The following is a 15,959-nucleotide window of genomic DNA, read 5'->3' on the forward strand; positions in this document are numbered from 1 at the left end:
AAATCTTTGACATCGAAGATACCCCTGGTGCGTGAATAGTAAAAATGTCCATTAATTCAAAAAAATGTTCGCGAATATGGGAAAAATATTCGCGACTTTAAAAAAGTTCACAAGCAATAAATTTGAAAATATGTTCGCGAACCACAAATATGGTTTGTGGGTATGGAAAAAAATGTTCGCGAACCACAAAAATTCGTGACTTCAAAAAATGTTAGTGAACTTTTCATAGTCGCAAATATTTTTTCCAAATTCATCGCTCGCGAACATTTTATTAAAGTCACGAATATTTTTTCCAAATTCATCATTCGCAAACATTTTTTTAAAGTCATGAATATTTTTTCCAAATTCATCGTTCGCGAACTTTTTTTAAACTCGCGAATATTTTTTAAAGTCGCGAATATTTTTCCAAAATTCATCGTTCGCGAACATTTTTTTAAAGTCGTGAATATTTTTTCCAAATTCATCGTTCGCGAACTTTTTTTAAACTCGCGAATATTTTTTTGAAGTCGCGAATATTTTTTCCAAATTCATCGTTCGCGAACATTTTATTAAAGTCACAAATATTTTTTCAAATTCATCCTTCGCGAACTTTTTCTGAATTAATGACCATTTTTACTATTCACGCGCCAGGGTCTCTTCGATGACAGAGGATCTCATTTTTTTGATTTTTTTAATATTTATTCTTTGTCGTGTACTGTTCATCATGCATGGGATTCAGGACTGTTTGCCGCGCACTGTTACGGTTACTGTTTACGTGCCAGCTGGCCAGTTAGAGCCTATCAGGGAGATTTTAGATTTGAATGACACATTTACTGCACTTTAAGGACCTGGATGATGATTTTCATAGTTCGAGGACCTACGTGACATCCCTGGAATAGTTCAAGGACCTACAGTGCACTTCACTCTTTTTTTCTTCTAAAGATGAATAGTAGATGATCAGGTGGGTGCTGGGAGCCCATCACACCGGTTCCACTAGATGAAACAAGCAAAGATGGGCAGATTCACCGATCACCCTGAGCTGCATACATGCTCGTGGCCGAAGCTGGCTTGGTTGACGTCGTGCATGATGGGGATCCACCCATACCTCCTGCATGTATGATTGGTTGGACTTGGATGTGAGATACCCATGTGCTGCTGGCCGGATCTTCGGAAAAGATGTTGGGCGGCCTACCCCAATTATCCTGGCCGCTCGTGTTCCTCGGGATCATCACAAGTCGTCGGGTGGTGAAACCAAGACCAGCTCATCGTAATCCCTTCCATTTTGCCCTAAAGCCTGTTTTTCAGTGTAACAATCAGCACTACGACTGTGCCAAATAATTGGAGCACAGTTAACCAGCGTGCATACTGGACAGAGGGAAGGACAAAGGGCATTTTTCGGGTCCCTCCGCCGACGTGCGCATCTTTCGTGTTCGCCACCCCAAAAAAGCGAAAAACTACGCGGCCAATAGACTGTCAGTACTGTTAATCTGTCCTGGCCAGCCAGTCTGACTGAGATGACTTTAGTAAATCGCAGTTTCAGTGATCCAACGCGGATCTCCAGACTCCCTCGCCGGTGTGAAGCGGCGACCACGATAGTGAGGCGGGCAGGTACGTGTAGGCGCGCAAAATCCGCGTCATATCTCATATCCGCGTGCCGTCTCATGGAGTAAGTATGACACCAACCAGACGACGGGCTAGCTAGAGACGAACAGCAAACTGCAAACCTCCCAGACCCAAGCCGTTACTATATATACACATCCGCCTGGGGACGATAACAGTCAACGACAGCACGGCGGAACACACACCCACACTCCCACACTCTCACGAGCTCCTCGCCGCGCTAGCTAGCCGAGCCGAGCCTCTTGTCCTACGGTCGACGAGCATGGGCGGCGGGGACGAGCATGGCGCGTCGGCTCGGCTGGAGAGCATCCTCACGGACTCATCGGCGCCGCGGGCGGAGCGCATGTGGGCGGCAGGGGCCATCGAGCTCGGGATGCTCCTGCGGCTGGCCGTGCCGGCGGTGATCATGTACATGATCAACTTCCTCATGTCCATGTCCACGCAGATCTTCTCCGGCCACCTCGGCAGCCTGGAGCTCGCCGCCGCCTCCCTCGGCAACACCGGCGTCCAGATGTTCGCCTACGGCCTTATGGTACGCACTCACGCACGCTCACCTCCATCTCATCTCCAAGACAATCGTGTACGTGTAAAATCTTCGTAACCAAACCACTCATTGATGGCATTCTCCATTTCGGTTCATAGATAGTACAATACTTTCTTTTTCTGGGTTTATTAATCTCATGTATTTTGAGTCACACGTTGGCTTTATATTTTATTAAGAAAATATAAACTATATATGTCACAATAACATACTGTGGAAAACCTGTTTTAAAATCATTTGTAAAATCATGAAATATTTGCGGAACCGAATAACTCCATGCATTCGCTATTTTCAGCCTAGATAGTACTCGGTCTGTACAGAGGGAGTACTTTCTTTGACGGGTTCGGGGTTTATTATTCTTTGGTAACATCTCCATTTTGGTTTAGATAGTATTTTCTCCATCATGGCTTATTGTTCACCATATTTTTGGGCAATACTTTGCCGACAAATTAACTAGTAAAGTGCAAACCAGATGTCGTAAACATTATACCATGGGAAAGCTCTTTAAAATCATTTATGTATGTGTAATATTCGCGTATAACCAGGCCACTCCTTGATGACATTCTACATTTCGGTTTACATAGTAGGCGCGCGCAATGATAGTAATGTTCAAATTGATTCATCATTAGTGGGCGTTCACTTGACCAAAAGGGCATTTCACTTGCTGCTTAGATCCAATATGGTACACACTACACCAGGGTGCATTCGGTGTTGTAGGCGCTGCAGGGCGAAAGATGCGCGGGGAAAGCTCCAGGGAATATTTGGAGCCGTGGGAAATAGCCGATCGCCGCACCTTTTTCTCCCATTTATCCAAAATCAGACAACTAATCCCGTGTTTAGTGCTGTGATGGTCGCTAAAGCATGCAATAATTGCACGTCACACGATCCACTCGGCACGTGCATGCATGCACGGTTCAATTAACCTGTCATTAATGGGCGTTGATTTGACCAAAGAGTACCAGTTGACGTTTATTTCATTGACATGAGCTTGGATCGTGTGTCACTCATGGGGTTCATTTCTTTAATGAATGATGGGTGGTTGATGGACTGCAACGGCGATCGACTTGAGACAAATTTGACTCGTTGAGTAGTTGGCACGTTCTAGAGAGAAAAGTTTTCACGTGATTGGGATATGGATGTGTTTGCCCTAGCTACTACTCTCTCCATTTCATATTACTCGTCGCTGATTTAGTACAACCATGAGCATATACAATACATGCTCATGTGTTATGCATGCGTACATGTTTTCATGGAGAAAGAACTTATGATGTGATATAGAAGAAAAATATGTGCTCGAAACACATTTGCAAAACCTACTTTTCTTAGCACAAGACATGTGTTGTAAGCTATACAATCTAGACTAGAGTGAAATATATGACAGTAACAAGACAATATGTTTTTGCAGCTGGGCATGGGTAGTGCAGTGGAGACCCTTTGCGGACAAGCCTACGGTGGACACAAGTACGACATGCTCGGAACCTATCTACAACGCTCCGCCGTTATCCTCTGCTGCACCGGCATACCTCTTGCCGTGATCTACGCCTTCTCGGAGCCACTCCTGCTGCTGCTGGGGCAGTCCCCGGAGATAGCCCGCGCGGCGTCCATCTTCGTGTACGGCCTGATCCCTCAGATCTTAGCCTACGCCATCAACTTCCCGATCCAGAAGTTCCTGCAGGCGCAGAGCATCGTCCTCCCCAGCGCCTACATCTCCACGGCGACGCTCGTGTTGCACCTCCTGCTGAGCTGGGTGGTCGTCTACAAGGTTGGTCTCGGGCTGCTCGGCGCCTCGCTGGTGCTTAGCCTGAGTTGGTGGATCATTGTCGTGGCGCAGTTCGCGTACATCATCATGAGCCCGACGTGCCGGCGGACATGGACAGGGTTCACTATCAAGGCCTTCTCCGGGTTGCCGGAATTTCTGAAGCTCTCCGCCGCGTCCGCTGTGATGTTGTGCCTCGAGACATGGTACTACCAGGTCATGGTGCTCATCGCTGGCTTGCTCCCCAACCCCGAGCTTTCCCTGGATTCCCTCTCAGTATGGTGAGTCCCCTTTATCTGCACGTGTTCATTATTTTTGGGTTGTAACTTGTACTTATATAGGAGTGCCTAGTAATCAATCCATAGAGTGAGTGCTGATTAACTTGCGACTTGTGCAGCTTGACAATCTCTGCTTGGGTGTTCATGATATCAATAGGTTTCAACGCCGCCGCAAGGTTCGTGACTCTAAACGGAATGACTTGGAAACAAGCTAATTAGTTAGTTACTTAACTATAGATAAGCTAATGGACAATGTTTCACTTCAGTGTTAGAGTGAGCAATGAGCTTGGTGCCGGCAACCCCAAGTCTGCATTTTTCTCGGTTTGGGTCGTGACGGTGCTCTCTGCAATAATCGCTGTCGTCCTTGCTGTTGTGATCATGTGCTTCCGCAACTACATCAGCTACATCTTCACAGAGGGTGAAAGAGTTTCCGACGCCGTTGCGGATCTGTGCCCGCTGCTCGCCATCACCATCATTCTCAATGGCATCCAACCTGTACTGTCAGGTAAATTTTATAAAAATTCTGCACGCCAACATGGTACTATCTTTATTGTTGACTACTCCCTCCGTCTCATAATGTAGACGTTTATGTTTGCCAAAAAACGTCTTACATTATTAGACGGAGGGAGTAGTACATTAGCACAATCTTTCAGAAAAGTGCTCATGTCAACTGCATTATTTAAGCAACAGGGCAGGTTGATTTTGATTCCAATTCTAGTGCTAGGGAAATTATATTGAGTGTGAAACATTGTGTCGAAGCTCTTTTTCAACATATATATACATGGTGATTGAACTTTACTGACATGCATAGAAATATCAGGTGTTGCTGTTGGGTGTGGGTGGCAACAATTTGTTGCTTACGTCAACGTCGGCTGCTACTACATCGTAGGTGTTCCCCTTGGTGTTCTTCTTGGTTTTGTCTTCAACTTTGGCGTAAAGGTAATGGATTTATCTGTAAATTCTAAGAGTATATAATACTCCTGCATGACGAAATATTCAGTTCTGTATATCTTCTAACTTATATTTCATGGTGGAATCATGTGCCTACTCACAGGGCCTTTGGGGTGGCATGATTGGAGGAACGGCCATGCAGACTGCCATTCTGTTGTGGGTCACCATTAGAACTGATTGGAGCAAAGAGGTAATCCCTGTGACTTAACCTATAGAGCAGCAAGCTTAACTTTATAGCTCCATGTATTTATTTTGCACAAAAATGTAAATGATGAAAACGAAGTTAAACTGCCTGAGGTCCGAAGATTTAGTCGGTCACTTGCTTGCTCACCGTTGCTCCTTCTTGACAGTATATGTTGATGTAAATTATCTAAAATATGTGTTGATAAAGCTAATAAAGATACAATATGTAATTGCTTTTGTGTTCTTATGTTTGTGTAACCTTCAGGTAGAGGAGGCCCAAAAAAGATTGAACAAGTGGGATGATACAAAGAAGGAGCCCCTTCTTGTTGGCGTCACAGATGATAACTAATGGATCGCCGGAGAGTCATAATTGCTTTGGGTTTGAGATCTGCCGCCAGCATGAGGCATTAACCGGGAGCGACAGAATTCATGTGACCTGATTCTTGAGTGGATTACCGGAGAGTTTCTGTACTAATTTGGTTGGCCTGACGGTCATATGCTTCTTAGTATGTAGAGTAGACATGGTTGGCAAGTTAGATTTTTCTTTCGTTTGACTGTCTTGATGTTATTGATCTTTCTCTCTTCCTAGTAAGGCCACTGTCTGGCATTTTTTTTTAATTAATATTGTAATAAGTTAGGCTATATGCATCTATCATGTAGAGGTGTGGCAATAAAATTTTCTATTATCTAAAAAATCATGATTTCAAACCTTTTTGACAGTAACATGAGGTCATAGGCCTCTCTCTCTCTCTCTCTCTCTCTCTCTCTCTCTCTCTCTCTCTCTCTCTGTCTGTGTGTGTGTGTGTGTGTGTGTGTGAAAATAGGATTCTTTAATCCTTAAAACAAAATTATCATGGATTGAGAGCTAAACTTGAACCTTGTAAATTTTGCATAAAAGGAGTACAAGATGTAGAATCAGATGGAATCTTCTATATAATCATATTGACTTAACGAGGTCAAAAGCTAGGTCAGCGGTGGAAGCTTAAATAGCCATTTTCTCATTATTCATGTATGGTTCAAGTTAGTTGGACCTGTTGAACACCCGCAAAAAAAAGGTGGACCTGTTGAAGCCAAACATGACCAACTTGTCAGTCTTGCCCTTCCATGGAAGGAACAGTACTGCAGTGCACATGGGCCGAACAGAACTAAAAATCTCTGTCGTCCGTCTCATTTGGGGAGTTCCCAGGTCTTCTATGGGGCCTCCTGTGTGATACTGGATATGTCATATAAGAGGGATGCCGCACAAGGGGTTTTAAGGATTTTTCTTTTGTTTCCTTTTCCTTTCTGTTTAACTAGTTTTAGCCAGTTTTGTTTCGTTTAAAATTTTAAAATATGACAGTTATTTATTTACATGAACTATTTCTAGAAAAATGTGTGAACACCTTTATACAATGTGAACTTTTTTAGAATTTCTAAACAGTTTTTAAAGCAAGTGAACATTTTCGGAAATTTATGGAAAATCTATAAATTATGAACATTATTAACATTTTTTGAGTATCTATTTAAAATTCTGAACATTTTTACACAATGCTAATATGTTTAATTTTTTGTGTACATTTTTCAAAACGTGTGAACAATTTTCAATTTTTGTGAATATTTTTTAGAAGAAAATAGAAAATGAAACAAAAGGGAAAAGAAGAGACAGATACTCTGAAGAAAACCATTCAAAACTCCATAAGGAGCCTGGAACTTGACCGAAAGAACCACGACGAACCACTCGAGAAAGAACCATTAGCAATGAACCGTAAAAACCTCGTCCACCTCGCTTCCTAGCGGTGGCCTGGACTATGTGAATCGCCGACAGTTTGATGCAATAAGTGTCAAAGGGGGATTTACATCACCTATTGTTGCAAATTAGAATTAGTGCTCGCCTACATGCACATGCCCGTGGGCTGCATCCCATCAAACGATTTTTTTCACTGACTTTAGTTAGAGTGTGTGATTTCTCCTATATTCGTTAAAGACCAGCATTTTTTTTCTGATTTTGGTTATACTTATGTATGAAAATTTGGGTGTGTGAAATTAAAGTAAGATGAACTATAAACATCTAGATAAGGTTGCCACTCGAAACGAATGTCCCACTCTTCATCGCAACATCTTTCTGTTTAAAAAAAACACTTTCACATTTGTTTCATGTAGTTTTTTAACTAATTATTATTACTCTTCCGGCCTCTGCGCGGAGAAGATGCACAAATTTGCAATATTCGCCAAGTTCCTTGCACTTACAATGTGTTCTTTTGTCCAATGTGTGTCCTATAGTAATTTGTTTGGAATATGAGTATTAACCCCTAAGATTTTTTTTTTTGTAAAACTCACGATGATGTAATATATGGGAAATTGCGTTTCCAATTGCAATGCCAAGCTCGTAGAATGAAGACTGTGTGCATCAACAATCTGTGGAAATATGTTATGGAGAGCGTGCACCTCATCTATTGCATCAACATTTGGGTGCTCGGTATGGTGAGTGCTGGTTTAGTCTGGCTGTCGGCGGGAGATAATCGGTCGAGCTATGTTCAACTGATATGGGTGGCAGTACAGTAGTAGGATTGAAGCAGCATGGGTGCATTTTATCAGCATGTTCGCGTTTGTCATAGCGATTGAGCTATTATAACTTCTTTTCTATGAGTTGGCAATAATATATGGTCGTGTGCATCACCAGCATCACCAACATAGAGGCTAGGGGTTAGAGCATCTCCAGCCGCGCCCCCAACAGGCCCCCCCAGGCCATTTTTTCGGCGCCGGCGCCAAAAAAACGTCCTAGCCGCGCTCCCAGGACGCCGAAAAACGCCGGTTCGGCCCTTTTTTCCGCCCGGCGGTCACAGGCCGAACCCGGCGCACTGGGAGGCAGTTGGGGGCTCCGGCGCAAGGGAAAAGCGCGGATGGCCCACGCCGTCAGGGGAAACGTCAAGGTTTTCTTCCCCGACTCGCCTCCCACCCCCCGCGCCCTCGGCCGCCAGTAGCTATATCCCGGCGCTGCCCGCCGCCTTTCACCACTAGATAGCCATTCCACGCCGGAAAAATAGCAGAGCTTCGCCGCGGCAGCCCCTCCAACAGCAGCTGGGCGTTTCCGACCGCCGTTTCCGGCCGCGGAGGGGCAGTTTAGCGGCGGGGACACGCCCACCGGGCGCAAGGTGTTCGGCGATTTGCCTGCCTTGGCGATGGACTCGGATGACAAGGAAGCGCTCGCCGCGCTGCTGGAGGAGGAAGCCGAGGCCGGCGTCCAGGAAGAAGAGCATCTCATGCTGCTCGCCGCCCTCACCCAGCTGCTGGCGAGCAATGAAAAGCCGGGGCGAGGTGGCTCGGCGCCGGGGCGGGTGAAAGCAAAGAACCGGCATCGTCTCGAAGGCTACTGCATGCTCTACTCCGACTACTTCGCCGATGCTCCACTTCACGGCGAGAAAACATTTCGAAGCCGTTATCGATGAGCTGAAAGCTCTTCCTCAGGATTGTGAATTCCATCCGGGAGTTCGAGAACTACTTCAAGTGCAAGATGGATTGCACCGGCGCCCTTGGATTCACCTCCATCCAGAAGTGCACGACAGCGATGAGGATGCTTGCATACGGAGTTCCCGGTGATACACTCGACGACTATGGACGCATGGCCGAGTCCACCAGCATAGAGTGTTTCTACAAGTTCTGTCGGGCAGTGGTGGCAGTGTTTGGACCGCGATACTTGAGAACACCCAATGCGGAAGACACTGCTCGGATCCTAGCACAGAATGCAGCAAGAGGATTTCCTGGGATGCTTGGAAGCATCGACTGCATGCATTGGAAATGGAAGAATTGCCCATTTGCTTGGCAGGGGATGTACAAAGGAGTCAAAGGCGGTTGCAGTGTGGTACTTGAGGCGGTGGCCACACAGGACCTCTGGATTTGGCACTCCTTCTTTGGTATGCCAGGAACTCACAATGACATCAACGTGCTGCAGTGCTCTCCTGTCTTTGCCAAGCTTGTTGAAGGCCATTCTCCTCCGGTGAACTTCGAGATCAAAGGGCGGCACTACAACAAGGGGTACTATCTAGCTGATGGCATCTATCCGAGATGGTCGACATTTGTGAAGACGATCTCAAACCCTGTGCCAGGAGGCAAGAACGCCTGGTTTGCGAAGGTTCAGGAGGCTTGCATGAAGGATGTCGAGCGGGCATTTGGTGTGCTCCAATCTCGATTTGCTGTTGTCCGGTACCCCGCTCAAACTTGGTCGAAAGATCAAATGTGGGAGATTATGACTTGCTGTGTCATCTTGCACAACATGATCATCGAGAGCGAGCAAGAAGACCAAGTGTTTGACACTGAACCATACTACAGGCAGGGTCCTCTAGCCGAAGTTGATCACCAGCTACCGGCAACCTGGACTGCCTATCTTAGTATGCGTCAGGAGATCCGGGACCCACAGGTGCATCATCAACTGCAGCAAGATCTGATAGAGCATCTATGGAGGCTCAAGGGCGACGCCGGGCGCGACGGGTGATGAAATATGAGTTTTTATTTGTTGAACTATATAATTTGTATTGAACTATTTGTTGTTGTACTGTTTTGTTGAAATATTTGATATTTCTGTGATGAAATATGTGATAAAAAAATTTATGTGCATAATTGAATGCCGAACAACGGCGAACCACGCCGAATATGGGCCTATTGTCGCCCATATGGGCCCTTTATTCGCCGAAATGGGGTTGAAAAGTGGGCCAATATCGGCGCCTGGGGGCGACGACTGGACGCGAAACCGCCCCCCAGCGCCGATTTTATCGCCGGCTTGCCCCCAGGGGGCGATTTTTATGCGTCCTGGGGGGGGGGGGGGGCGAACGGCTGGAGATGCTCTTAGATCATCATTTTGAAAAGAAAAACAAGAAACATATGCCCACCTCATGTCATTATGAAGCATGTCTGAAATCTTGATGAATGGTTCTACAACACAATAATCAAGACACATGAATTCTGCCTTCCAAATTAATTCCCCATACTGATGGTGAATCTCAAAGCCAGCTCGATTCTCGATTGTTAAACAAGAAATGTAGACCTACTCTGGACCACTAATTAGCTATTATCTGTGGCCGCCGTAAGGAGGGGCTGTTTCTTGGTATCATCCCACTTGTTCAATCTTTTATGCGCTTCCTCAACCTGAAGGTCAAATAAAACAAGTACATTTACGTATTGTATCTTTATCAATGAATATTTTTAACAATTTGCATCATCCATATATACTCCTAAAAAGGTTCTGAATCATGCGATAGAAGGCACAGTGGTGAGCAAACAAGAGGTCTGGATGTTAAATTTATAACAACTATGCAAACTATGGCGATAGAGGTAGGTAGAATGAATCTCCGGACCTCACATAATTTAACTCCATTTTCAACATCAACACTTTTGTGAAAAATAACGGAAATGTTTGTCTCAACTTTCTGGTCTATATGTTTAGTGAAAGGGGTACCTCTTTGCTCCAATCGGTTCTGATGGTGACCCACAATAGAATGGCCGTCTGCATAGTCGTTCCTCCAATCATGCCACCCCAAATGCCCTGCAAGCAGGCATACGATGTCATCACCAAACACAAGTTAGAACACAGAAGTAAAGATTTTGTCGTCACCAAATATATATAGTGCAAGGATAAATCTATCACCTTTACGCCGAGGTTGAAGACAAAACCGAGAACAATTCCAAGGGGTACGCCTACGATGTAGTAACAACCAATGTTCACGTATGCAACAAATTGTTGCCATCCACATCCAACAGCAACACCTGATATTTGTATGCATGTTAGTAAAGTTCAGTGACATGTTGTTTGAATAATGCGGTTGACATTAACATTTTCTGAAATGTTGTACTCCCTCCATTTCTAAATATAAGTCTTTGTAGGGATTCCATTATGGACTACATACGGAGCAAAATGAGTTAATCTACAGTCTAAAATGCATCTATATACATCCGTATGTGGTTCATAGTGAAATCTCTACAAAGACTTATATTTAGGAACGGAGGGAGTACTAATGGACTAGTCAAGAATCAAGATAGCACATGTTGGTGTACAGAAACTTCACCTGATAGTACAGGTTGTATGCCATTGAGAATGAGTGTGATGGCGAGGAGCGGGCAGAGATCCGCCACCGCTTCGGAAACTATTTCACTCTCTGTGAACAAGTAGCTGATGTGGTTGCGTAGGCAGAGCATCACAATGGCAAAGACAACAGAGATGGCTGCACAGAGCGAAGTGACGACCCACACTGAGAAAAATGCTGACTTGGGGTTGCCGGCACCAAGCTCATTGCTAACTCTTACACTGAAGTGAAAACATATCAATTCGTTAATTAGAGTACTACTATTTTCCAAGATGTCAGTATGCAATGATAATGTTGTCAAGTCATTCAGCTTAGAGTCGCGAACCTTGCGGCGGCGTTGAAACCTACTGAGATCATGAACACCCAACCGGAGATTGTCATGCTGCACAAATCGCGGGTTAATTACTAGGCAGAGGCACAAAACAACAGCAAGAATTATGGATGAATGGTACTCACCACACAGAAAGGGAATCCAGAGCAATCTCAGGGTTGGGGAGCAAGCCAGCAATGAGCACCAGGATCTGAAAGTACCACGTCTCCAGGCACAACATGACAGCAGACGCCGCGGAGAGCTTGAGGAAGGCCGGCAAGCCGGAGAAGGCCTGCCAGGTGAACCCGGTCCACGTCTCCCGGCAGGTCGGGCTCACGGCGATGTACGCGAACTGCGCCGCGACGATGACCCACCAGCTGAGGCTGAGCACCAGCGAGGCGCCGAGCAGGCCGAGGCCGGCCTTGTAGACGACGACCCAGCTGAGCAGCAGGTGCAGCACGAGCGTGCCCGTGGAGATGTAGGCGCTGGGGAGGACGATGCTCTGCGCCTGCATGAACTTCTGGATCGGGAAGTTGATGGCGTACGCGAAGATCTGAGGGATGAGGCCGTAGACGAAGATGGACGCGGCGTGGGCGATCTCCGGTGACTGTCCCAGTAGCACGAGGAGCGGCTCCGAGAAGGCGTAGATCGCGGCGAGCGGTATGCCGGTGCAGCAGAGGAGCACGGCGGAGCGTTGTAGGTAGGTTCCGAGCATGTCGTACTTTTGCGCACCGAAGGCTTGTCCGCACAGGGTCTCCACTGCGCTACCCATGCCTAGCTGTAAGAACGTAATGTCTTGTTAGTGTGAGAAGGTGTGATTAAACAGTCAAAAATACCTTTTAAAATAAATATTTAATAACTAAGAAAAATAAAAAATAATAGACTCTAAATAATGCTCCCTCCATTTCTAAATATAAGACCTTTTAAAGATTTCAATACGGTCTATACGCGGATCTATATAGGCATATTTTAGAGTTTAGATTCACTCATTTTACTCTGTATGCAATCCTCATTGAAATCTCTAAAAAGCCTAATATTTAGAAACGGAGGGAGTACAAAGACATTGTAACACATTTATTGGAAATTAAATATTCAAGAAAACCTCTTGAACAAGTGGGAAAAAACCCTGAACTTTCTTTTGAGACAACTTATCAGTCTCAATAAGCACACTGAATGGTCAAGGACCACTATATTATACGGGTCTTATAAGGTTTTCCTCATTTGAGCCTACCTAATATCTAGACCGGTGACACCAGCACGCCGGAGGCGGCGAGGATGATGTAGGAGTGTCGTATGTACAAGCAGTGGCGGACCTAGAGAGTATTTTGACTGGGGGCAAAGTATTTGAGTGGGGGCATATTCTTTCAAAATTCAAACAATTTTTGCATATTTTTCAAAAAACACAAGCCAATAATACTGGAGTTTCAAATTTTGGAATATATTTAGATGATTTTTGGAATATAAATAATACTAAGAAAAAGAAAAAGAAAAGAGTTATGTCAGGCCCGAAAGAAAAAACACTAGAACGTTTCAAGTTTCTATTGGGCCAGCCCACTACAAGCTTTGCTGAAACAAGCGCTTCCATCGTCTCACTAAAAGCGAGATATATGCCATGTCTGTTTGAGCTTTTGCTTCTGCTTTGGTAGTTTTTCCACTTCGGCCAAAAAACCATACAAGCTCCTAAATAGAGGCTTCTGGAGCTTTTATGACCTTTGATGAATCAATATAACAATATTTAGCTCCAAAAGTCATAAAAGCTCTGAAAGCACCAATTTAGGAGCTTTTATGGCTTTTTGACCAAAGTAAAAAAGTTGTAAAAGCAGAAGCAACAGTCCAAACAAACAGAGCCATAGCACCCTTTGTGGAGGCGCTTGATGAGAGGGGAGCTCCTACTTGACGTATGTTGTGACAGAATGTCACCCAATTAACGTGTGTGTTGCAACAGAATGTCGGCTAATCGCATATCAGCAGCGCGACTGGGCCGGCCCACTTTGTGGTTAGTGGTGTATCGATATATCTTCTTTTGCATTTTTTTGTTTAACCAGTTTTCACTCACTTTCCCAGTTCTATTTCCAAAACACATTTTTTAAGTGAAAAACTTTTTGAAATTCTGAGAACATTTTTAAAATAAAACATGAATACTTAGAAAAAAATGAACTTTTAATTTGTATTTTTTCTAAAATATAAGACAATTTGTTTTTAAATATGAACATTTTCGGAAAAAACTGAATAAATAAATAAATTTAAGGAACATTTTTAAAAACCTTGAATATTAAAAAGGAATAAAATAAATAAAGAAAGAAACAATGGAAAAGAATATACCATGCTAAAATCTTGTAGAACCTTCATGAAATAGGAAAAAAGAATAGACTAGAACCATCCGAAGTAATTGGGCCGGTCCATCTCATGTGGCGAGGTGTGTTTTCTTGACATTTTTGTGGTAGAGAGCGACAAATAGGAAATACCTTTTGACCAGGACTACTCCATAGCACCGATCCGCACATTCCGGTTCAGGTTGAGAGCCATGGGGCCTTTCCTTCTCCCATAGTCTTTTTTTAGTCCCTTCTCCTTGAGTTACCTAGCTGGCTAGCTTAGTGTCTCTCAAGTAAAAGTTGGCAAGCTTAGTGTCTCCCTCTCCCTTTCCCTCTCAAGTAATGGACTTTGTGTGTGCTAAGAATCGTCAACTTTTCAACGGTAGAATCGTTGCGGAGGACTTTACGGTTTAAGCAGATAATCAACTTAGAGAGCTTGAATTTATATGGCAATAATCATTTTCTAGCGAGGTAGGCCATGTTTTAGAGTTTGGGACATGCCCCTAGCTAGTTCTTCCTTGCTCGACCCCTGTTTTGATGTAACGGGTTTGCGGCCGAATTGCGCACATGGTCCTGAGTCGAGATTCTCAGTTGGTAGCAAATTGATCATACATGACATCATGTCTAGTGCAACCAAGTGTGATTGAGACAATATTTATAGGAAAAACGAATATTCCAAATCACACGGGAGGTTTCCTAAGTATACAAGTGGCCTATAGGAGCCGGCGCGACTCAACAAGTCAATTTCTGTCCCGAGTCGATCGCCGTTGCAATCCATCGACTATACGCAACCGTAAACAAATCGACCCCATGACACACGAGCTTGGTTCTTGTCATCAACCAATGAGCAAACGTGAAATATACTACTAGTGCTCTTTTGGTTCAAATCAATGCTTCCCAAAAGTGACAGGTTGATCGAGCATTTCGATCTAATAAGCTGTGGGTAATTAAGAACAGCAACGACTGAGGTAGCGGTACTATTGTATATGTCCAACACTCCTGGTCAAATCAGCGCCCGTTGATGAGTGGTTAATCGAGCATCTCGGTCCATTCTACTCTGAAGCATCGGAAATATATACTACTCTTTCGGTCCAACAATGGCAGGCATGTTCATTGAACACACAACATTTTGGATCTAAACCAAAATGCAGAGTGTGGTTACATAGATACTTCCTCCGTTCCAAAATAGATGACTTAAGGTTCGTATAAAGTTATGAGTCATCTATTTAAGAACGGAGAAGTAACTTTTTGAGATAAAAACAGCGAGTGGCGAATGATTTGGAGACGAGACGGAGGGGAGTCAGTGCGCGCATACGTACCATGAGGCCGTAGGCGAACATCTGGACGCCGGTGTTGCCGAGGGAGGCGGCGGCGAGCTCCAGGCTCCCGAGGTGGCCGGAGAAGATCTGCGTGGACATGGACATGAGGTAGTTGATCATGTACATGACCACCGCCGGCGCCGCCAGCCGCAAGAGCATGCCGAGCTCGATCGCCCCCGCCGCCCACACGCGCCCCGCCAGCGGCGCCGACGAGTCCGTCAGGATGCTCTCCAGCCGGCCCGGCGCGCCATGCTCATGCTCGTCCCCGTCCGCCATGCGAGGAGCTATCCCCTGTCGATCGATCGAGCGAGCGAGTGTCTGTGCTGTGTTGGCGTTGACTGAGATGGTAGCTCCGCTCGGCCAAGTCCGTCGACGGACGCTGGCGCATATAATGGCGCGATCTGTCTCTGTGTGTGTGTGTTTTTGCTCCTTGAATCAATGCGGCAGCTACCGACAGGTGAGGTGACCACTTCTTCTGTAGCTGTAGGCTGCTCACCACAGGTTGGTGTGGTAACAACTTGCCAAAGGTGTCCAAACAAATAAATAAAGTAAAAAAAAACTTGCCAAATCTCGCCGGCTCGCCACGATATTAACTGTGGCTCCGGCTGTACAGTGGGGCCCAGCTAGCCAGCGACGGACATACCGAGCGCTCAGCAC

General features: G+C 45.1%; 2 protein-coding genes across 2 annotated transcripts; one reads left to right on the forward strand and one right to left on the reverse strand.

The window, feature by feature from the left end:
• The first annotated feature begins 1,775 nt into the window (after positions 1-1,775).
• LOC123059466 (protein DETOXIFICATION 40) lies at positions 1,776-6,027 on the forward strand. Its single transcript, XM_044482035.1, has 7 exons — positions 1,776-2,131; positions 3,546-4,177; positions 4,294-4,350; positions 4,441-4,679; positions 4,995-5,113; positions 5,229-5,315; positions 5,574-6,027. The coding sequence occupies exons 1-7, from the start codon at positions 1,862-1,864 to the stop codon at positions 5,655-5,657; spliced, it is 1,488 nt and encodes a 495-aa protein (XP_044337970.1). The 5' UTR covers positions 1,776-1,861; the 3' UTR covers positions 5,658-6,027.
• Positions 6,028-10,137: 4,110 nt separating this feature from the next.
• Positions 10,138-15,697, reverse strand: LOC123059467 (protein DETOXIFICATION 40). Its single transcript, XM_044482036.1, has 7 exons — positions 15,303-15,697; positions 11,818-12,449; positions 11,687-11,743; positions 11,344-11,582; positions 10,926-11,044; positions 10,737-10,823; positions 10,138-10,426 (listed from the first exon to the last, which is right to left on the reverse strand). The coding sequence occupies exons 1-7, from the start codon at positions 15,576-15,578 to the stop codon at positions 10,343-10,345; spliced, it is 1,494 nt and encodes a 497-aa protein (XP_044337971.1). The 5' UTR covers positions 15,579-15,697; the 3' UTR covers positions 10,138-10,342.
• Positions 15,698-15,959: the final 262 nt, after the last annotated feature.

The sequence above is a fragment of the Triticum aestivum genome, chromosome 3A (assembly GCF_018294505.1).
Source record: "Triticum aestivum cultivar Chinese Spring chromosome 3A, IWGSC CS RefSeq v2.1, whole genome shotgun sequence".
Taxonomy (NCBI): Eukaryota; Viridiplantae; Streptophyta; class Magnoliopsida; order Poales; family Poaceae; genus Triticum; species Triticum aestivum.

Coding starts and splice junctions, on each gene's coding strand:
- LOC123059466 (XM_044482035.1), top strand. CDS start 1,862: ATGGGCGGCGGGGACGAGCATGGCGCGTCGGCTCGGCTGGAGAGCATC. Junction 2,132..3,545: donor TGTTCGCCTACGGCCTTATG/GTACGCACTCAC, acceptor ATGTTTTTGCAG/CTGGGCATGGGTAGTGCAGT. Junction 4,178..4,293: donor CTGGATTCCCTCTCAGTATG/GTGAGTCCCCTT, acceptor CGACTTGTGCAG/CTTGACAATCTCTGCTTGGG.
- LOC123059467 (XM_044482036.1), bottom strand. CDS start 15,578: ATGGCGGACGGGGACGAGCATGAGCATGGCGCGCCGGGCCGGCTGGAG. Junction 11,744..11,817: donor CTGGATTCCCTTTCTGTGTG/GTGAGTACCATT, acceptor CGATTTGTGCAG/CATGACAATCTCCGGTTGGG. Junction 11,045..11,343: donor CATACAACCTGTACTATCAG/GTGAAGTTTCTG, acceptor TACAAATATCAG/GTGTTGCTGTTGGATGTGGA.